This window comes from Chrysemys picta, chromosome 5, assembly GCF_011386835.1.
Source record: "Chrysemys picta bellii isolate R12L10 chromosome 5, ASM1138683v2, whole genome shotgun sequence".
Taxonomy (NCBI): Eukaryota; Metazoa; Chordata; order Testudines; family Emydidae; genus Chrysemys; species Chrysemys picta.
Window position 1 is genome coordinate 39,364,438 of NC_088795.1, and position 22,851 is coordinate 39,387,288.

At 40.3% G+C, this 22,851-nt stretch overlaps 1 protein-coding gene and 1 long non-coding RNA gene across 3 annotated transcripts in view; one reads left to right on the forward strand and one right to left on the reverse strand.

Annotated features, from left to right (window-relative positions):
- LOC135983603 (uncharacterized) overlaps positions 1-16,328 on the reverse strand; it is a 269,671-nt gene extending 253,343 nt beyond the window's left edge. Inside the window, exon 1 of the long non-coding RNA XR_010601309.1 lies at positions 16,146-16,328. This is a non-coding gene — a long non-coding RNA (uncharacterized LOC135983603). The remainder of the gene's footprint in view (positions 1-16,145) is intronic.
- A 1,269-nt stretch (positions 16,329-17,597) lies between these two features.
- On the forward strand, positions 17,598-22,243 carry LOC101950760 (profilin-1-like). Of its 2 annotated transcripts, none has more exons than XM_065596283.1 (3): positions 17,598-17,672; positions 17,760-17,842; positions 21,597-22,243. In XM_065596283.1, the coding sequence occupies exon 3, from the start codon at positions 21,633-21,635 to the stop codon at positions 22,053-22,055; it is 423 nt and encodes a 140-aa protein (XP_065452355.1). In that variant the 5' UTR covers positions 17,598-17,672; positions 17,760-17,842; positions 21,597-21,632; the 3' UTR covers positions 22,056-22,243. The 2 variants fall into 2 exon arrangements, with proteins under 2 accessions (XP_065452355.1, XP_042698226.1); XM_042842292.2 differs by having other exon boundaries at positions 17,604-17,672; positions 17,757-17,842.
- The last annotated feature ends 608 nt before the right edge of the window (positions 22,244-22,851 follow it).

Here is a 22,851-nt window from a genome sequence, read left to right on the forward strand (position 1 = left end):
TTATAATTTTGCATGATTAAAAAGATTGAATAGGACCCAGCAGCACTTAAAAATGGATATAAACCTCTACCCCAATATAACACGACCCATATAACATGAATTCAGATATAACGTGGTAAAGCAGTGCTCCGGGGGGGGGGAGGGCTGCGCACTCCGTCAGATCAAAGCAAGTTCGATATAACGCGGTTTCACCTATAACGTGGTAAGATTTTTTGGCTCCTGAGCACCACGTTATATCGGTGTAGAGGTGTATTTCGATTCGGATATATTTCTTTCCCAAATCTCCTGTACTATATTATTCTATCTTAAGACAGTTTGCTAAAAGCACAAACAGTCAAAGCACATCAGATATTAACCTTAATCAGCTTCTTTTGTTACCTTTTGGTGACTGGGCAACAAAATAGCAGATGAAATTCAAGACTGATAAGTGAAAAGTAACGCACACTTATCAAAAACAATCTAAACTACACATATATAATGATGGAGTCTAATATAGCTGTTACCACTCAAGAAAGAGAGTTGGGAGTCATCATGGATAGTTGTTGGAAAACTTCAGCTCAATGCACAGCAGCAGTCAAAAATGCTAACTTGTGTCAGGAACTATTAGGCTAAAGATAGAAAATAAGACAGAAAATATCATAATGCTACTATACAAATCCATGGTATGCTCTCCAGTTCTGGTCACCTCATCTGAAAAAGGTGGTAGTAAAACTGGAAAAGGCTGAGAAAAGAGCATCAAAGATGATCAAATGGCTTCCATATGAGGAGAGACTAGAAAGATGAGAGCTGTTCATCTTAGAAAAGATATCATTAAGGGGGAAATATGATAGAAGTCTATGAGATCATGAATGGTGTGGAAAAAGTGGAGAGAAGAGTTTTATTTACCCTTTCCCACAATACCAAAAAAAAAAAAAAAAGAGTCACACAATGAAGTTAATGGTTAAATACAAACAAGTACTTTTTTTACACCACACAGAATTAACCCATGAAACTCATTGCCATGTAATAGTTGAAAGTATACTGGGTTCATAAGAGAACGAGATAAGTTAATGGAGGATAGACCCACCAATGTCTATCAGCCAAGATGGTTAAGTATACCCCTAAATCTCTGACTCCAAAAGCTGGGAGGGGAATACAGGGGTGAATCTCTCCAAAACTGCCTAATTCTGCACATTCCCACTGAACCTCTGGTACTGCCCACTTCTGGAGACAGGTATTGGGCTAGACAGACCATAGGTCTGACTCAGAATGGCAGTTCTTACATTTAATAATCCAAACAGTATTGAAAGAATAGCAATGGGTAGCAGAAAAATATGTATCACTACCATGAAATAAGCAGTGTTTTGTTCTCCACAGACTCAGGAATTCAAGCAGCAACCTAAGGATTCAAAAAAAAACCGAACAAAACAAAAAACACTATTATAACCCCCTCTGAAATCTTAAAACAAAATAAGCTCCCTCTAGCTTATTAATGCTGCCTCCTCATTTAGGAGAGACAGAAATCAATAGAGAGTTGCTACCAAGTTCTAAAGTGCAAAGTTATCAAAGATATTATGTGTTGCCAGGTGAACCTGTAAAGTAATATGACCTCCCATGTCGCTAGGATTTTATTCCTTTCTGCATGTAACTGTCAGCAAAACTATTGGCATATGAATAAAGTTACATTCAAAATGTAATTCAAAAAACTCATTTTAAGCAGCTTGCTATTATAATGGAAACATTTACAACCCTACAGTAAAATCTTTAGTCAGCATTTTCATTATGAACTCTGGCCTCACTGGGTTTATAATTTGGTCACGAGTGCTTGTGCAGAGCTCAAGCAATTGCAATAAAATAAAGAACAGCTTTTCTGCTATGTTAAAGATAGAGAGCAAAGCAAACAGAAGTTTTCTGGTTTCCAATGCATTTGTACACAAATTTGAATAAAATGTTGAAGGCAGTTTGTTCAGAATAAAGACCAATCCCTAACAAACCAAATACGATGTTTGTGTATTGCCATTGTAATAGGTCTATATAATTCATGCTATTTATTGTCATTGAGAATGAAATAGCTGTATTGAACCAGATCTGTACAGGGTACTTCTCCCCCATCCCCCAAGCATTTCTACATGGAATGGATATGGTAAGAGAGACTGCAAAGCAGGCCATTCTAACTAGGACCCTGATCTTCAGTTAGTGAAAATTAGTACAGCTCCACTGACTCCCATGGAACTATGCCAATTTAAGTTGTCCCTAACTTAATTTTTTTTATTATACTTATCACCGTATTACAGCACAGAGAGAAGTACTGAGGACAGCTGATGGAGATGCCACTAGATCAATGCAATGTCTGAAGACCCTTAAGTAGAACAAAAGTGTCACCATTCTAATCTGTTAATTGAACTAGCAATCACAAAGACACAGAAATCAGAACATGGGACACTGTTCTTGAGAGTAAGGAATTTGATATACACCATAAAATTTATAGAGGAATAAAAACATAACCCAAATGGTGCATTTTGGCAAAACATGTTGAGATAAAAACAGCTTAACATCTTTTATAGAGGCTGGATGAGTGGAAATGTGGCATGTATTTTTAAGGGAAAATTCAGATGCTTTTCCAAAACTTTTCTGAACATTTCCAGAGCAAAGAGGTTTGGAAATATAACAAGAACAGGTTGGCTTGTAAATGTTCCTGCAGTTCCTGCTTTCAGTTTCAAACTCTGCAATAACAGCTTAGCTATGATATTTCCACTTTCACGCCTTGCTGAAACAAAAAAATTTCAATGGTGAATGGATATATTCTATGAAATGACAGTCTTCACAATAGACATAAAATTTTCAGTATAGTCAACTCTCACACTTTGCTGTATTTCTAAAAGCTGCTACTCCTGGAGGCATGAAAACTCACATAATCACATGGGGGGGGGGGGAAGGTTTCTAGCCCTCATGGTTGCAGAGAAAAACTTGAAAATGAGACCTTTCGATCCTCAATAATCAAAAGGCAAACAAAAAGAATCCAACATGTATTTTTATGAAGAGTCTCATGATTTTCAGCCCATCTTGTAATTTTTCTGACCTCATGTGTTTGTGAGAGAGAGACGGGCAATATTGTATGTCAAAGGATCATCAGTATAAGAAGGCCTCACCCTGTCCTTGTGCTGGTATCCATACAGGATCAGTGGAAGTACAGAAAGTGTTAAAACAAGGCTTCACTTGTACTTAATTGTCCATATACACTGTGTAATTTAAACTTTCATTAATTTTCCTAATCTTTTTAATGGAATAAAAGGACCCTGATTCTTAGTCTATGTAAGACCTCTATTTGTGAGAACAAGTTTTCCAGGGTAGCACTTTTTAGGAGCAATTTTCTTTTTAGTTGAATGCAGAGATACAATACATTTGCCAGGACATCAGAGCAGTATATACTGTAGAATTTTCAGGCTGCAGAGTAAAATGGAAAATATAAAGTACATAAAAGTGGGCTTGAATCATACAGATTACACTGACACCTTCCTAGGACGGGAAGGCACCAGGGCCTGTAGGTAACTATGCTCATAAATTTACATAGCAAAATTAAATTAATGGCACCCACAATGCTATTCCAAAGGCCAAAGCTACGATTTCTGGTCACAAAGGCCTTCATGACATAATTTAGAAGTCACAAAAGGTCAGCTCTAGCCTTAAAAATTTACAGCAATGAACTATTTCAATAGTAATTGACGATGAAATCCTACAGACACAGACTACCCAACCCAACCCAACCCTGCTTGTGCTACATAGGAAGCAGTCAGAAATTAAGGCTGTTTCTGTGGAAAATGTGTAGGGGAATATTTGAGAGTGAACATCATTGTGGTGAAGGCATGGTCAGGGGGTCTGTGAAATGAGTATATTCACTGCCCATTGGCTACAAATCCTGTGGTTTTGGGTTGGCAAAACGTATCCTTGTCACTGCTATAGTCATGGAATGGAGTAGTGACACGGTCCAGCTAACCAGTTCCCCACACACTACTTCAAAGTTGGGGGGGGGAAGGATTCTTCCTTTAGCTACCTCTGCATTGTAACCAGAGATCTTTCCGGAGATCAGCTGATAAAAGGTAAGCCACAAGAATGTGGGGATAACTTTAATATAGAGTGAACAGTTCCGTCTCAGTTAGTGTGTGCTTTTAAGAAACAAGATGTGTGCTCAGAAATTACATACTGACCACAGTTTGCAAAAGATAAATGAGCTTTATTTCTGCCCTGCTTATACTTATTTATTCCTCCCATCCACCCCCGTCATTTAGGTCCTATGTTGGCCTTGCCCTAGTATTTTGATCATCTTAGGTGCCAGTTAAGTCCTTGGGACCAAATTATGGTCTCACTAAACTCAATGGGAATTTTGCTATAGACTTCGATGGGACCATAATTCGTTGTCTATTGCAGGATTTGTGGTTTTAGGGGTGCACAGTCTATGGCATAACCCAGCTCCCAGTGAAGAAAATAGAAAGGCTCCCACTGACTCAAGCAGAGCTGGATCAGCCATCTAGAAGTACTGTCTGTAGATGAGTTTTTACCCTTACTGCCTTCTCTATCACTTCTCCTTAATCCATGTTTTTCTCCAGCTCCTCCAATCCTCTCTGCAATGACCTTCTGCCACTATAGGCAGTGGAGTTGTAGCCATGTCAGTACCAGGATATTAGACAGACAAGGTGGGCGAGGTAAAAATCTTTTATTGGACCAACTTCTGTTGGTCAGAGAGACAAGCTTTCGAGCCACACAGAGCTCACCTTGTCCCTTTCCTCTCGCCTCAGTACTATATTTTGTATTTGTGGATTGTTCACTCTTTTCACCGTGCTAGCGAGTCTTCATTATGTTCTCTGGTGATGAACATATCAGAAGATGACAGTGAGATGCTTCAAAGGAAAAAATGGTAACTGTGCTTACGTTGACAGAATACTATAGGACAATCAAAATGTAAAAGAAAATATCTTCTGTTTTCAGAGCAATCCACAATCAGATCGCTATAATATATTATAATATGAACATTGATGTAAACCCTGAGGGAAGTGTTGACATAATGTAATCTACTCCCCACTTTGTTTAACAGGCAGAAAATCATTATATATACGGTGTTCTCCAAAGAACAAACTACAGCCGTAGGATGGGACACACAACTTTTCTTGCTCACAAATAAAATGACTTATTGTTTTTTACATTCTGCCTATCCAGTTTGCATCTTAAATTTTAATTGTCAGTTGTGCTAATAAATGTGCAATATGGCAGTGGCCAATTTAGTACTATGTACCCAGTGTCTCTGATAAGCATTTGAGGGAGTAGCCCCTCCTGCCACTTGTGCTGCCATAGCTACACTCTATTTTTAGCTTGCTAGATCTGAGTTAGTGCAAGTAGGTCTTTTCAAGCTGGCAATCACACCCCCAGGTCCAAACAGACATACACACTGTGTGGTTAATAGGTTTTTTCCACAGGAGAAAATTATCTGAGGCTCTGTGTATCTGTTCCCTACAAAATCTGGCTGATAATACTTACCTATTCGCTTCATTGGTTTGAGAGTGCTTTTAATGGAATTTTCAATTTCAAAATATTAAAAAATTACTGTTACTAAAAAAACCTCTGACTATACCGGTCAGAATGGTCACAATCAATAATTAAACAAACAACAAATACATAAAATAAACTTGTTTCCAAAGGCCTGATCCAAAGTCCATGAGACTCATTGGAAGATTCCCACTGACCATCAATGGCTTTAAATCAGGGTCAAAGCTCTTAGAACACCTGAAGTAATTAGTACCTATTATATAGGACAACTACAATAATACTTTTATTTCAGCCTAGGAGAGTTGTAACACAGACTAAGGTGAAACTGTATTTTTAATCAAATTCCAGTTCAATTAGATGTGACTGGAGAACAAAAAAACTAAAACAGAAGCCTACAAAATGAAGGTGGAGCTCCCATAAAATTCTATGATCTGGAGAATTTATTTAATTAAACACACACACACACACACACACACACACACACACAGATCAATAAGGAAATAAGTCAACCTCTTTTCTAGTCACCAAATTATTGAGCGAAAATACTAGAAAATTAGGACCCTACCGATATAAGTAAATACAACAGTATTGCTTGCTAAAATAAAACATTTTAAAACAAAGTAGAAAAATAAGTCATCTATTTTTGAGAGTTACATTCAAAATCATTGTACCAGGCTATTCACCAAGAAAGAGAAACATGCCACATTCCAGATCAGAGTTTCAATGCGAAAAATCAACTGAATAAAATAAATTTCATTCAGTTCTAGAAAAATCAAATCAATTACTTGATTTTCATCTAAATAATTTGACTTCTCATCAGCAGACACTCCCTATCACGACTATTCAAAACATTGTACTAGCTTTGCATAAATCATGAAAGCAATACTTTTTTGAATGCTTAAAAAAAGACTAAGATTCGCTGGCAAAGGAGGTGAAAGCAAGTAGTCATGGAAGAAACTTCTCAGAGCACAAGAACTGTAATTCTTTTAAGTTTGTCAGATTTAAGCCTTTTTTCAGTAAAGCAGTTAAGCATATAACTAAGCATATGAACAGTACGATTAAAGTTAATGAGACTATCCATGTGCTTAAAGTTATGAATGCGCTTAAATGCCTTGCCAAGTGACGGCCATATCCAATAAAATTATAGGAAATCGTCCTTATTATCCAGTCTGTGTTGATCATGATGATGAATGATTTATTTTGCCCAGGGGGTTGAGCATTGTACTAGCTTCTGGACAAACACAGACAATCCCTCCCCTGAAGAGCTTACAACATAATGCTTTTGATTTAGAATTAGAACATGACATTCAGCTTCTACTGCTAGAGGTTGCCATGTGTCAAGTTCTGATAATAACACACACACTGGGATTAACAGCTCAAGTGCACCATGAAAGGAAACATATAACTCCCTATGGACATACCTGCATAACATTTCTACTTAGGGCTGCCACCAGCCTGTCTGCAAATGTGTGCCCCCCCCCCACCACCGTGGGCACAAAGCCTTCAACATTTTGTACTCCCAAAAATATCAGAAGGATGCCCCATGGAAAGGCTGGGGAAAACATAGTTTGGTCTACGTGGGTTTCTTTCCAACCCAAATCTAGTTATCAGTTTAATCCTGAGTATGAGTTGAGGATCAGTTTGAATGATCTTGAGGCCTCAACAGTAATTGCCACATAAAACAGCATAAAGCTCTGCTTATGTTCACACAGGAAAAAAAGATCCCTCTCCAAGCTAGTGGGTGGGCAGTACTTCAGGACACCATCAAGAATGGTTCCTGCTCCCAGAGATAGCCCATTTTAACCCTTGCTACAATGCAGTTGACCTATGCGAGTTTCCGTGCCAACTCCTCCATGACCACTGGAAGTCCAGGCCAGTCACGAAGGTCAACCTCCCTCTCATGGAAAAATAAACATGACATAAGAGGAAGACAGGTCAGGTACAACTATTTGATTTGAGCTTCCCAGATCAATTCATGGGTTACAGGAAAGTTAAAGATAGGGATTCTTATTTATGTAAGAAAATGAGTAGGATTCTTACTTAATGATGATGACAATGTTCAGTAGTTAAACAGCTTTACTGTTTTCTTTTGAAGGGGCACACTTTCATAACAGAATTTGGTGGGAGAGGGAATATGAGAATACTGTATGAGTAAATCATTTAGTATTCCATGAAAGAAAATAAAGGAACTTTATAATGAAAGGTTCAAGCTTGTCAGACTTTACATTCCCTGAAGTGTTGAGCTTCTTTCTATTGTTTGTGTATGTTTAGCTTTTACTTGTGTAAGTCAGAAACACATCCTTTGTGCATATAGCCACTATATGTAATTAAACATTCAATGACATTTTTGTATAGAAGTACTGGAAATTACATTCTTTAGGAATCATAGTAGTTTCAGATGCAGCACATTGTTCCAAAGTGTACAACTTTTAAAACATTATCGCTGAAAAATATAAAAAAAGACTGCTCAAACAATAGAAACATAGAATATCAGAGTTGGAAGGGACCTCAAGAGGTCATCTAGTCCAACCCCCTGCTCAAAGCAGGACCAATTCCCAGCTAAATCATCCCAGCCAGGGCTTTGTCAAGCCGGGCCTTAAAAACCTCCAAGGAAGGAGACTCCACCACCTCCCTAGGTAACGCATTCCAGTGTGTTACCACCCTCCTAGTGAAATAGTGTTTCCTGATATCCAACCTGGACCTCCCCCACTGCAACTTGAGACCATTGCTCCTTGTTCTGTCACCTGCCACCACAATGGCATATTCTATTTGATTATACACATCATAATCATCCCATTACAAAGTCCTATGCTGACCTTGTTTCTTTGTGGAAAAACATATCACAGAAGTTTACACCAGTATAGGAGAGGACGGATGGTTTCAGCTTCCTTAGCTAAACCAAGAACTTTAAGAACATATAATTTTGTATTAACTGATTTCATTTTGCCATGTAATTTTAGAATATTACACGTAAAAAGTATGTACACATTTCTGTTATTACTAAAACTGCATGTGTGTGCAGTCTGACGAGGACATTTTCACGCTCTTTTTGTGGATTCTAAAGAGACTCTGAAGTCCAAAGTGTGACGCACATGCTCATGAGTATATCGGGCAGATAAAGTCATTGGTGAGCATCTTGTTAGCTGGCAGAGAAAAGTGTCATACTTCTGCTATAGCTACCAATCGATTATTTCTTTCCTCTTCAAAGGCTTGGAAAGCTCTGAGTATTGTGTGCTGCCATGCTGATCTATTTAATGCAGCCTTCTCAAGATCATCCGGCTTTATTGCACCAAAGTGTATGGTGTTCTTGATACGGTCCTTGTAGTGTTTCATTCTGATGTCCTTGTGCCAATTCTCCGCAGACATTTTTTCTGGAGAGTCGATGTTCAGAGATCCTAATGACATGTCCAATGCAGCGTATTTGGGCTTTTATCAGCGTGTCCTCGATGATTATGTATCAGGGGTAGCCATGTTAGTCTGTATCCACAAACAAGGATTCCAGTGGCACCTTGAAGACTAACAGATTTATTTGGGCATAAGCTTTCGTGGGTAAAAAACCTCACTTCTTCAGATGCATGAAATGAAAGTACTTTCACTGGCCTCTAGCTGTTTGATATGCCATTTGTATGGCATCCAGGTCTCTCAGCCATAGAGGAGAGATGTGAGCACAAAAGCATTATAAAGTTCTATTTTTGTGGAGAGGGTTATGTTGTGGGATTTCAGGACTTTGTTACATAGCTTTCCTAATGACGGAGATGCTTTCTGTATCCTGTTTGTGATCTCTTTATCAAGAGATCCATCATTGGAGATAGGTAAAACTGTCAACTTGCTTTAGTTGGATTCCACTAATGGATATACTAGGGGATATGACACAGAGTGGTGAAGATGACTGGTGCAACACCAGAGTTTTCTCTAGGCTGATTGTAAGGCCAAACAATTTTGATGCTTCAGCGAAGTGATCTACGATGCACTGGAGATCTCCCTGTGTGTATGCGCTAGGAGGGCACAATCATCTGCAAAGAGTGCTTCTCTTAATAGTAGTTCTGTTACTTTTGTTTTTGCTTTAAGCCTTGTAAGATTGAAGACTGAGCCATCGTGTCTGTATCTGATGTATATGCCTCTGTTGAGCCCATTTATAGCATGGTTGAGAACTTGGGTGAAGAAGAGGTTGAACAGTACAGGGGCAAGGGCACAGCCTTGTTTGACTCCATTTGAAATGGGAAAGGAGTCAGTGAGATCTCCATTAAGAAGTACCGGACATTGCATCCCCTCATGGAATAAACAAATGATCTTTATCAGTTTTGGGGGGGCAACCAAGTTTGCTGATGATCATCCATAATCCTCCTCTATTGACTTTATCAAATGCTTTTGTCAGATCAATGAAGACACTAAACAGATTCATGTTTTGTTAGATACATTTTTCTTGTATTTGCTGGATACTAAAAATCAAGTCTATGGTGCTACAACCAGGTCTGAATCCACACTGAGTCTCAGGTAGATTGGCTTCTGAGACAGATGAAATCAGTCAGCTCAGGAGCAAAGGTTTTTCCCAGCAACAGATAGGAGAGATATCCCATGGTAGTTATCACAGACCATTTTGCTGCCTTTATTTAAAAATAAATAAAGTTCTATGGCGTTTCTTCTTTGTCCCAGATGGCAGTAAGGATCTTCTGGAGTGCTGTTACCACCTTTGGACCTGCAGATTTATATATTTCTGCCAGTATTCCATCTCTGTCCGAGGACTTTCCTGAGCTCATCATACTGATTGCCTTTTCTATTTCTTCAAGTGAGGGGGGCGAGTCAAGGTGGTGCTGAATAGACTTTTGAGGTATCTTATCAATAGCACTTTTTTCAATTGAGGATAGTCCATTCAGTACGTGGCTGAAATATTCAGCCCATCTCTGTTCCATGCCATATTTGTCTTTGATGACTGTCCTACCATCAGCCATCATGAGCGAACCTGTGCCCACTTTTGAAGGTCCATAGACTAGCATCAAGGAATCAAAGAACTTGTTGATTTCATTTGTTTCTGCATATATTTGAATGTCTTCCGCTACCTTCTCCCACCATTTATCTTGTATTAAGCATAGCTGTCTTTGTGCCTTGCTTTGCAGGTGTTTGAATCTGTCTCTCTCTGAGGTGGACTCATTTTTTTTCTTTCAAGTGTACTGGGATTTCCTCATCATTTTCATCAAACCAGTCATGGTGAGCCTTTTTCTTCCATCTGAAGATGTCAGTTGCAATTTTTTGTACTCTATCTCTGAATTCCTCCCATGAGACAGGGTTATCACCAAGGTTGGTTTCTAATGCACTTTGTAGCTTGTCTCAATAGGATGCATGGTTTAGTTTAGCAATATTCGGGGACATCTTGATTGTTTTGGGGCATTTCTGGCACGTGGGTACAATGTCTAGATGCTGGTAAACTGTAGATGCTGGTATAAATCAGTCATGCATATTCAGTATTGCTCGATGTATCTATGAGTCAGACTGGAAGGTCAGGAGTTCAGACTGACTCCTAGGATCTGATCCTGCAGTCTTTACTCACACATTAATTCAATGGATTACTCTCATGAGTAAGAGTTGTAAAATCAAGCCAGGCTGGTATCTTCCTCAGTGAATTTTGCTGTTACCAATTCATATTTACCTACTGAAAATCATCATAAAGGACAAACTGACTTACCTTTTATGGGTCTTCATGGCCTATTGTCACAGTACCTTTCATCACTTATACACCATCAAGATGCCCGTCCCTGCAAACCCTCTGCTAATGATGCCAATGTTGATGGAAAATTTGCAAATTTTCCAACAAGCAACTTTGCATTTTTTCCCCCTATACCATGCCTTCTGGATAGGGCCCACCCTGTGTAAAAACCCCAAAACCTATTCACTATCCTCTTAAAATAACTTCTTAAATCCTACCTATGCCAGGTTACTTTCTTAGCTCAGGTGTCAGAGGTCTGGGTGGTGGAGCTAAAGGTTCCAACCTTGCTGATGAGCCTTGTGAATGTCAGCAAGATGCCACATGGTGTAATTTTCATATTTTCAGTTGCTTTTTTTTTAAAACCTAGTAAATTATATACAGTAAAATATGTTAAAAGAACATTACAGCTGAAAAGGCAAGCAATGAAAAGTTAGGAAATGCCACTATTAAGTTTGCATGTGCAACCTTTTCAGGCCCCTTGTGTGTATGCATTATGATACAGTCTTTAATTCCATGATTACATACTATTTTTATTACAGGACCCCTCACTAATCCAGTGTACAGATGATGCCTAATTAATAGGCAACTATTCAATGCTTTGTTTTCTTCTCATTAGTTTGTTATGTGAACCCATGCCTTATTTACTAAATAAAATTCAAACCCTGACCTGAAGAAAATTTCCTCATGGGCATTTCTATAGTGCTCATCACTATAATATTTGAGTACTTCACGCACATTAATTTATTTCCACAACACCCCTATGAGTCACAGGAAGCCTGTGCACCCAAAACAGGAAGAACACAAAATTAATGGCCACCTGTGAAAAGTTTGGTTTAAGTGACTTGCCTAGCATCACAATTCTGTGGCCAAGCCTGGGATAGAATCCAATTTCCAGGGCAGCATTCAACTGCCTTAACATGAGACCACCTTTCTCTTCTTGCAATCCCTGCCTCATTCACTACACAACTTTCAACTTCTGCAACAAATGAGGTAGGGGGTCCTTCAGACAACACTATTCTCCCCAGAGTAGGTCTATTCTGTGCACTGAATAAAGAAAATTGTTCTGGGTTGATCAAAATATTTTGATACTCTTTAAATATTTTTTCTGATTTTGAATTTTCAAGCTTCAAAAAAGTATATATAAAACCAATGATTTTTGTTTCGAAAAGTTGTTTCAAAATGAAAAAGTGAGAGGTTACATTCTGAAAATGTTGAAAGGGATAGTTTGATATTATCAAAGTGTTTCATTTTTTCTGAATGAAATTTTGTTGAAATCAACATTTCTAAACATTGATTTTGACAAACAACATTTTTCATTGAGAAACCATTTCAACAAAAAAATTCCAGACAGCTCTAGTCCTGAGGAAAATAAGTAGTATTTGATAAGCTAATTAAAGACTGTATCATAATACATATTTATACAAAAAAGAGGACCAAATTAAACTTGCATAGGTAGTTTAATTTACTTCCATTTTGCTTTCTTTACCCTTTTCTATTGTTTTCTCATTCTGTTTTAATATTTTTACTTCTCTTCTGCTCTCTTCCCCCCTTCTCTTTCTCCAGAACCAATTCCCCTGTCTGTTGCTCCCATATCCTTCTGTCCTGCTCCAGACAAGGATGAGGAAGGGTTTCCCTCTTATTTCTTCCTTGTGAGACACCATAACATCTCTCTCTCTCTTTTTCTGATTCCCTTAGCTTAGGGAAGCAAACTATGACAATGTTTGAGAACCCCTGCCCTAGAAGAATAGCCATAAAGTGTAGGTAGTAACAAGAAGCTACACCAAAATAGTTGCAACCTGGCCAAAAGCCACTGTTTCTGGTGAAAAAAGGAGCACAGAGGTAGAGGCTGCCTGTGGGAATGTCTCAAACTCCACAGGACTGTTATTCCTACTAGGTTCCTGATCCTATATGGAGAACTGACATCATGGAAGTGCAGGGTGCATCTGCTTGAAGACCCATTGACTTCACTGGGGTTCCATGAAGGCATGTGCCTGGAGGGTTCTCAATTCAGGATTGGGGCCTGACTTTCCAGGCCCACCCTTTTCTGTACTGCATTCCCACTGGTCTGTTGGTGACAATGGGATGGGGTAGAATAACTCATCAAGTATGTTTGACTTCACACTCACTCACATGGGTAAAGTTAAAGCATGTATGTGTTTGCAGGATCAGGGCTATAAAATTCTCAACCAAACCACTTCTTCCTTCCAGTTTACACATCTGTAATACATGCATAATAAATACTTTAGTCCAAATCCTCAAAGGTATTTAGGCACCTAACTCCCATTGAAATCAATGAGAGTTAGATATCTAAATACCTTTGAGGATCAGGGCCTTCCTTCTTTACATTGATTGTTTGCTCAATATTTTTTGATCTCTGAATGAGAGCTGCTCTTAAATTGTAAAGTATTGTTATTATTCAGGTTGTCATTAGTAAATCATTTAGATATATCCCTTACAACGGATATAAACCTTTAGCTGACATTTACTCAGCTATTTATACCTTTTCAAAGATACTACCAGGGTTGGAAGGGACCCAAGGAGGTCATCTAGTCCAATCCCCTGCTCAAAGCAGGACCAAACACCAACTAAATCATCCCAGACAGGACTTTGTCAATCTGGGCCTTAAAAAACCTCTAAGGATGGAGATTCCACTACCACCCTAGATAACTCATTCCAGAGCTTCACTACCCTCCTAGTGAAATAGTGTTTCCTAATATCCAACCTAGACCTCCCCCACTGCAACTTGAGACCATTGCTCCTTGTTCTGTCATCTGCCACCACTGAGAACAGCTGAATTCCATCCTCTTTGGAACCCCCTTTCAAGTAGCTGAAAATAGCTATCAAATCCCTCCTCATTCTTCTCTTCTGCAGACTAAACAAGCCTACTTCCCTCAGCCTCTCCTCATAAGTCACGTGCCCCAGCCCCCCGATCATTTTCGTTGCCCTCCATTGCACTTTCTCCAATTTGACCACATCCTTTCTGTAGTGGGGGACACAATACTCCAGATGTGGCCTCACCAATGCTGAATAGAGGGGAATAATCACATCCCTCGATCTGCTGGCAATGCTCCTACTAACGCAGCCCAATATGCCGTTAGCCTTATTGGCAACAAGGACACTGTTGACTCATATCCAGCTTCTCATCCACAGTAATCCCCAGGTCCTTTTCTGCAGAATTGCTGCTTAGCCAGTCGGTCCCCAGCCTTTAGCGGTGCATGGGATTCTTCCGTCCTAACTGCAGGACTCTGGACTTGCCCTTGTTGAATTTCATCAGATTTCTTTTGGCCCAATCCTCCAATTGGTCTAGGTCACTCTGGATCCTATCCCTACCCTCCAGCATATCTAACTCTCCCCCCCAGCTTAGTGTCATCCATTAACTTGCTGAGGGTGCAATCTATCCCATCGTCCAGATCATTAATAAAGATGTAGAACAAAACCAGCCTCAGAATCAACCCCTGGGGCACTCCGCTTGATATCAGCTACGAACTAGACATTGAGCTCCACTACCCATTGAGCTCGACAATCTAGCCAGCTTTCTATCCACCCATCTTTATGTTGCTCAATTCAAAGAGACAAACAGACATTTCATAGATTAACACACAAATGCAAGTGATTTTCTCCATTGTTGGATCATGGCTAAGTAATCCTGAGAAAAGCAAACTCTGCAGCCTGGATATTTAATCAGCTTCTGGGTTTGGGCAGCTCACTACTACCCAACACATGGCTGCAAAATGGAACTTGAAAGGAAAAAAGGAAAAAGCAACCCCAAACATTTCTGAAGCCACCAGTTTCTACAAACCCATTCATATCCATTTCATAGATTTACATGATAGCAGGATCACTTTTCTGCATTCATAATGCACACTGCTAACAATTTTTGACAAACTGGATATATTTTTATCCAAAAGGTATAAACAGGTGATTTATTATTTCATTCCTCAAATAAAGTGTTGTGGATATAAGGATTTAAATTTAAACTTTTATTTATTTTAAACAGACCTTTGGACATTCTGATTTAAAACAAAAACAAAAAACAAAAAACAACCCACACCTTTGCATTTGAACTTATCTCACTTATCACCTTTTAAAATCTTAAAAAAAACACTTGTAGAAATCTAGGTTACCAACAGCTTGGCTTTATGCTAGAAAACTCACGTTTTGATATTCTAATCTCCAATAACATTATCCATTTCTAACTCTGATTAAGGCCTCAATCCTGCAAAGCCCCCTAACTTTACAGCTGTGAGTAGTACCATCAAAGTGAGTGGAACTACTCAAGAGCCTGTAGAGTTAAAGCACATGCACTCCCTATTCCCTCACCAAAAACTGGGTTGGACAGGTTGCAGCCATGTTGGTATTAGCTTCTTGCCAGCTCCTCCATCATATGCCCAGTCTTCCAGGGCACAGGGGTTTTCAAACTTGGTCATAGCAGGCATCCCTCAGCTAAGGGGGAAAACAAACAAACAAACCAGTGGTGCTGCCCCACGGTTTACTACACAAGGACCTGGAAATGCTCTACTTTGCAAGAATATGAGTAATAAAGTAGAAGGGCTGTGATCAAGCTGAAACGTACAAGAAACAATGGGGGCCCTCCTCGTTTTTACTTCTTATTCCTCACCTTCCCCTGCCTATGCTCATGTGCACCCCCCACCCAGGGGCCTCAGAGCAGCTCCTGCATCTGGGCACTGCCCCCTGCCCTGCTCTAGCTCCTATCCGCCCGCGGGTGCACCCTATGCCCAGCTCCCTCCCCGGAACCTGGAGAGCTGCTCAGCCTGTTCCCTGCAATGGATTCAATTTTGCACCGCTCTCCAGGACGCTGTCCCTGTCCCCTGCCCAGCTCTCTCTCAAGCAGGCAGCTCCGTCTGCCCCCAGTGCAGGGGCGCGCACTCACCCAGCTCCCTACCCTTCGCCCCCACACTCAGCTCACCTCTGTGTGCCCTGTTCCCTTGCGCTGGGGCGGGGGAACGAAAGGAGCGGGCAGCTACTGCTGCACCGCTTACACGGGCTCGGCTCCGCCACATAGCAGCAAGAGTCTCTCTGCAAGAGTCGCAGCAAGCCCTGAAGCGGCCTTTAGCAGCAATAGCTGCACCAGCAGGCCAATATCAGTATAGCTCAGCCACACCCACTGCGCTGTCAGGGTGGGGGAAAGGATAAACAACGCCTCCTCTGTTTGAGGGCGGCCGTTGTAGGGGTTGCAGACCGTGGTGCTGCACATGGTGCTTGGGGAAGCATGAACTTTTGTCCTTCTTGCTGTATCAATACTTTGGTGTCACCTGTTAAGCAGCTTTTAAGGGAAAGCTTCTCTACTGCTCTCGTTCTGTTGCCTTTGATCTCCACCCTAGTGCAGCGATGCAATAGTATTGAGCCCTCCAAAGGTCAATTCCCCAATGTAAAACCACTGAGATCTCTGAACCATAGGCTTCCTTTGTAGCCTGGCTCCTCACTCACCCTAGACCCCCTGCACAGAAACCTCTTCTCAGCCATGATCTCCTAGGTATCCTATCTCAGCCTCTTTCCACTCATCTCCACAAGCCCCACACACTCTGCCCATCTCTCCACCCCCATTCACCCATCACACCCTGAAATCATTAAAGTGTGAAACAGAGGGATTATAATTTCACATTAAGTGCAAATTTCAATGCAAACTTAAATATAGTATTACCAAGAATACCTGCATAATGTTCCATCCATTACAAAATAAGTAACCTGGCCTGCTATTCCCTGGGACATTTAATAACTTCTGAAATGAGAATTTGTGGTATAAAGTTAAGGGTCAGGATATTAGATCTCCACTAGAGAAGTACAGTGAAATAGGTTTTATCTTTTTCCCTTTTCATGGATTACTGTATTATTTATTGATTATTAATTATTAGTATTATGTTTTATTTTATTATTGGTAGGAAGTGGCAAAAATTTTAGAAAAAGATTGAAGCCTCTTTGACATGCATATTTTCAAATTGTCATAATTCAAGAACCTGTCTAGTTCACTTCAGATTGGTAGAACAATTCTACCTCTGCCTCTCATCTAAATTTAGTAATTCTGCGGCTAACCTGATATTTTATGTGGATTTTAGAGGGAAAGTTAAAATTATGCTTATGATTGAAATTCAGTTCACACCTTAACTATAAAGTGAATCCTGCAAATCTAAAATGAACATGGAAGTATAAGCTTCCTTTTTTTGTTTGTTTTATTTATTTTGTTTTGTTTCATTTCTTAGTTTGTTTGGTTTTGTTTGTTCGTTGTTTTTAATGAGGATTTCTTCCCAACTGATTGTCCCTTAAAGGAAAAAAACAACAACACACTTTCCTAAATAGTCCCTGGCTTCAAATCAAGTCCTAATATGCTGCTTGTTAACCCTGCCTCCTAACAGCTGTGCTGCTTAGCCTCTTTAAAAGGCTTGCATTCTGGTGTAATTCAAGCAGCATTTTATCCTTTTTGCTGCTGTTAGTACAGGTAAGAACTCTTATAAGTGAGGAAAAGGAAGTGGCAAATTTGTTTCTAAAAGTCTCTATAAAGCTTAACAACTTTTTCTTAAAGCAGGACTCCAGTGTGAGACAGAAGACCATTCATCAGGAAAAGAAAAGTGAAAGTTTGCTGATTAGTAGCAAAGGAAGAGTGCAGAGGTAAGAAAAACCAAAAACCCTCTAATACAAGTCACATTAGCTACCAACTGCTCTCAGGTTAAGTCCTTTTTAATTTTTTTCCCCCTGTGGACTATTAATCACTTTATTATAGTAACATCTCTAAATATCTGTAGTTTCTAGTTTATTTAGAATAAAACACATTTTTGGTATCTACTTGGGGGTCCTTGCCATCAATTAGACACTCTTACAAATACAGTAAAATCAGCAGACTGCTTCTCTGGTGTGTCTCATGGTATCACGGGGGATAGTGATTATTTTTTAAGTGCTAGTTCCTGGATTCATTTGATCATGGCTTTTGCTCTTCTAAAAACTTGCTTTTTAAGATCTCATGGGTCTGAGAAAAGACTAAAAGATGTAAAACCTTAAAGGGCCAAACCAGTGGTAAAGAAGCCAAGTAGTTTCTGGTAACATCCTGTGCGGTTCATAAACCTTTTTAATGACAAATAATATAAAGAACCTATATGGGAACTGCTGAGTTGCACATAACCATACTCACCATGTACATGAATCTTAGAATATCAGGGTTGGAAGGGACCTCAAGAGGTCATCAAGGCTGGAAAGCTGAGACATGCTGTAGCTCTAGCTTGTTTCTAAAACATAAAACAGTGAGCCCTACTAGGGGGCTTACAGGATAGTGCATAGGCAGGGAGATAATATACTAGTAGAGAGTGATGGTTTACAAAAATCATGTTGCCATAATTTTTGTTCTGGCTGTGCATGTAGTTTAGGAATAGATACTTTAAATAAAAAGAGGAAGGAAGAGGAGACCTGGGGGATAGGGCAGGATCAAAGAGGTAGGAAAAGAAGGCAGGCAGGTGGAGTGAGGCTCACTAGAAGGGAATGAGGGTGATCAGAGTAATGTGATCAGAAGAGACTGTCTAGAGTAAATCTATTTTAAAAAAAACTTGAAGGTATTTTCAGCAGGGACTATCAAAGACTCCTGAGCCTCTTGCTACAAGCTTGAAGTTTGTTTGTGTAGTAGGGAAGAGGGTTTTCCCATCCCGGGGCATTTGGAGATGCCTTGTGTGCCCTCTGTTTGTATGTACCTACACACACATAATGTGTCTTCTTTTCTTCCCCCTCTCCCTATCCTGCATGTTCCCTAGAGAGGAGGTAAGGATTCCTCCTTCTCCTTTGAAACCTTCTAAAGAGCATTGAAGTATTTCCTAATCCAAGGTGAACTACTGAGACGAGCAGGGCAAAGAATGAGTTTGGTTTTTTTCTCTTTTGGTTCTCTGGAAGTTCTGAAAAGTTAGTTTGGGCCCCCCCCCCCCCCCCCCCCAAAAAAAAAAACCCTAACCACATGGACTCTTCTCTCCACAGATGCAAATGAATGTTTTACTAGTCCCTGGATATTTGTTTTACAACTTATTTTAACATGATTGACTGTCTTTGGTCAGGGCACATGATAATGTTCAAAAATAGTAGGAGTTATTGTGGGATGGGACTGACCGAACTGGTGCTAGCCCATTAGAGGCCCCAAGCAGGAATATTCCTCCTTTTCAAACAATACCTACTCAAGTTGTTCTAACAAATGAATAGAGGGCCCCCCTTGAGCTGCTTGGGGCCCTAAGCAATTGCTTAGTCTGCTTACGCCTAGCTCTGGCTTTAGGGATTGACATTGACAGGATTCTATTTAGTTCTTACAGTGACAGAAATGGCTTATGTAACTGAATGAGTTTCAGGATAAAGTTTAAACTTTAACTGGTAATACTGAAAACCAGGTAAGGCACTAATACCATACCTACTTTTTAATGATGGTTCCTCATTAAGCTGTGATACTCTACATCTCCTTGGTAGGGTTGTCAAAACTCAATGAATACCTTCAATAATAAATTTTAAGATTGAATCTTATTACATTTAAATGTAATACTTACCTGAGACCACATAGCTTAGTCTTACATTGGCTTACCCAGGGCAGCCCTATATAAGTTTTAGTGTATCTGAGCTTCCCAGCTTCACACATCATGAAGAATTGTGTATCTGAACAGTTGTTTTTTTTTCTGAATTAGACTGTTAATGTGAGTAGTTATGATTTGGCCCAGACACTTATTAAAAGCTGGCATCAAATTTCCATCCTTGATTTTATAGCACAGCTGTAGTAACGCTATCTAAAGGAAATGAATAGTCAGCTAACCATAGGGTCTTGTAAAAATTCACATTAATTATAATTTTGTTTTTTCTTGCACATTTGTGAACAGTAAATTGCTTCTGAGAACTTCTCTAATTCATTAATCAGCTTGCTGAGTTAAGGTACTGAGATACTAAAAATAATCTTCCCATGGGAAAACTACTTTAAATGGGCCTGTCTTTTATTATTATTATTTATTTATTAAAGCACCACCACTTAAATGGAGCAGCTGTCAATTTCTTAAGTTCTACTCATTTTTCCAAGGAAAAATGATTGCTCTGCTGTATACAATCTTAAATAGCACCCACCTTCAGTACTGCTTGATCCTTCAAGGATTGTAGAGTGGACTGCCAAAAAGTCTTTAGTATAAGACTGCCAAAAAGTTTGGAAGGTTCTTAGTGTCTCAAATGTATGATAAATGAGAGAACGTGGCTAGAACCTGATGGTGGCGGTGGTGGTTCTCTTACAAAAGCTCTGATCCTAAATAGAGCCTCTATGCTGGGTGCTGAACAAATACAAATAGAAAGATGCAGCTCTTGATTTGGAGAGCAGATCCTCTTGAGACAGGATGCACAAAGTGAATATTTAAAAAAAAAAAAAAGCCTAAATAGAGGACATTTTCTTGAAACATCCCTTCCCCCCTCCCCCCCACACACACACACACTTTTTTTTTTCAAACAAGGGGATAGTTTGTTTGAGGTCCCCCTCCACAATCTAGAAATAAAGGTATGATCATCTGGTTACATTATGTAGCTATTTCTACCACTTGATGGCTCACTTGTTGTCAATGCCAGCTATTGATGGCTAGACTGTTAAACTTCTTATGGGATTGCATCAGAAGTGGGCTTTGAATGGATAAAAACCCTACCCTTTCCTTCAAATTCCTCAAGGAGGAGGAGGAATAAGAGAGCTAGGAAACTTTTGGGGGAGCAGGTGAATGGGCTTAAGGGTTTTCAAAACTTGCAGAATGTGATAGAGGCAACATATGTAAGGAAAGGCACAGTTGTGAAGGGCTTTGAAAACAGACAAGCTCAGATTTGATGGGGATGGAAAAAGGGAGCCAGTTGAGATTGGTGTGACCTGGTCAGAATACTAGGCAGCAAAGTGTCTTGACAGCTGTCTGCTATGGATCAGAAAGGGGCTCTATGTATGATTGCAGCTTCCTAGTTCTCCATAACAGTCATCTGTATAACAGAGATGGGGCCTGAACAAGTGTATTTGCGGCATACAGTCTCTTTAAGGCTCTTTAGGAGGAAGAAGTGAAGGAGTAGCAGCACCAGCTGGATGTGAGGTAAGGAGAGGAGGAGAGAGAGGAGTAACATGCATGGTGGTGGTTCTACAGGCTAGAGGGTCTGGATAAACTCTTCAAAGGAAGATATCCCATAAGTGACAGTCTATTGCAGGGTTCCTCCTCTGTATAGCTAGTACTGACTGATGGATGGGATGCTGGACTAGAAGGACCACTGGCTTGATCAAGCATGACTATTTTTACTTCCCAATGGAAGCTTTCATAAGGAAAGACAACAGTGGGATCAATACCTGGGGATCTTTCTCTAAAGAATCACAGTGAGCAAAACTGACAGACACTATCTTTCTTCTCAGATAGCCAGCACTTCTTCACCCACACCTAAGAGAGCCATGGCCAGCTGGAAATCCTATATTGACCACCTGATGGCTGATGGGACATGCCAGGATGCTGCCATTGTTGGTTACAAGGATGTTCCTTCTGTGTGGGCTGCTGTCCCTGGCAAGATTTTTGCAGGCATCTCTCCTGTGGAGATGAATGTGTTACTGGGGAAGGATCGCTCTCTGCTATTTGTCAATGGACTGACACTGGGAGGCCAGAAGTGCTCAGTGATCAGAGACAATCTGATGATAGATGGGGAGTTCACCATGGACCTGAGAACAAAGAGCATTAAAGGAGAACCCACTTTCAACATTACAATCTCCCGAACAGCCAGAACTTTGGTTGTGCTAATGGGCAAAGAAGGAATCCATGGAGGAAATGTTAACATGAAATGTTTTGAGATGGCTTGTTACTTAAGAAATGCAGGGTATTGATGCTCCAGCTGTCCACTGTGGTTCTACTGATGAAGAGAATGATTACGCTGACCATGTTCAAGACTGCAACCCTTATCTTTCACAAAGGAAAAAAGAATAGATCTTTCTGCTGCAAACTCTAGCTTTACCAGTTGGCTTTTCAAAACGACTATGTAATATGAGAATGGAAAAAATAAAACATTGAAATAATAAATGCTATGGTGGCTTTTTAGAAAGGGGGAAGACAAGTAGTGTGGCCAAACTAGTGGTTCACAAGGGTAATAGCTAGAGCTGGCTGGCTTGTCAGATCCAAACACCCTGAGACAACAAATCAGGTTCAGCAAACTATTGGTCAAATTGCAGGGAGGTTCTATTAGAAGTCTACCTGGTTCCCTTCCAGCTTGCCTCATGGGTTTCTGGAGAGTCTGGGCTTCCAGTGAACCTGGACCAGGACTGCCCATGGGTCAGGGACACCAGGGTCCACACCTCTACAGCAGCCTTGCTATGTCAGCTGTCTGGGATTTCTAGGGTCTGACTCCAAAACAGGCCTGTCAATGCAGGGCTTCCAAAATCTAGACTCGCAGCAGGCAGCCTGGAAGCCCTGAACTCTGGGCCAAGCCTGGACTCATGGGGCTTTCAGGCTTCCTGGTGTGGAGTCAGGAGCCTGGGGGACCTGGGATGGGCTAAAAATGTCTGATGTGGGGGCATCCCTGTGCTGTCTGGAAGCCCTGGGATCCCCAGCCCTGGAGCAGCCTGCATGGCAGGATTGTCCCAGAGCTGCAGCCTGGAAGGCCAGGAAGTTGCTAAGTGAACTGTT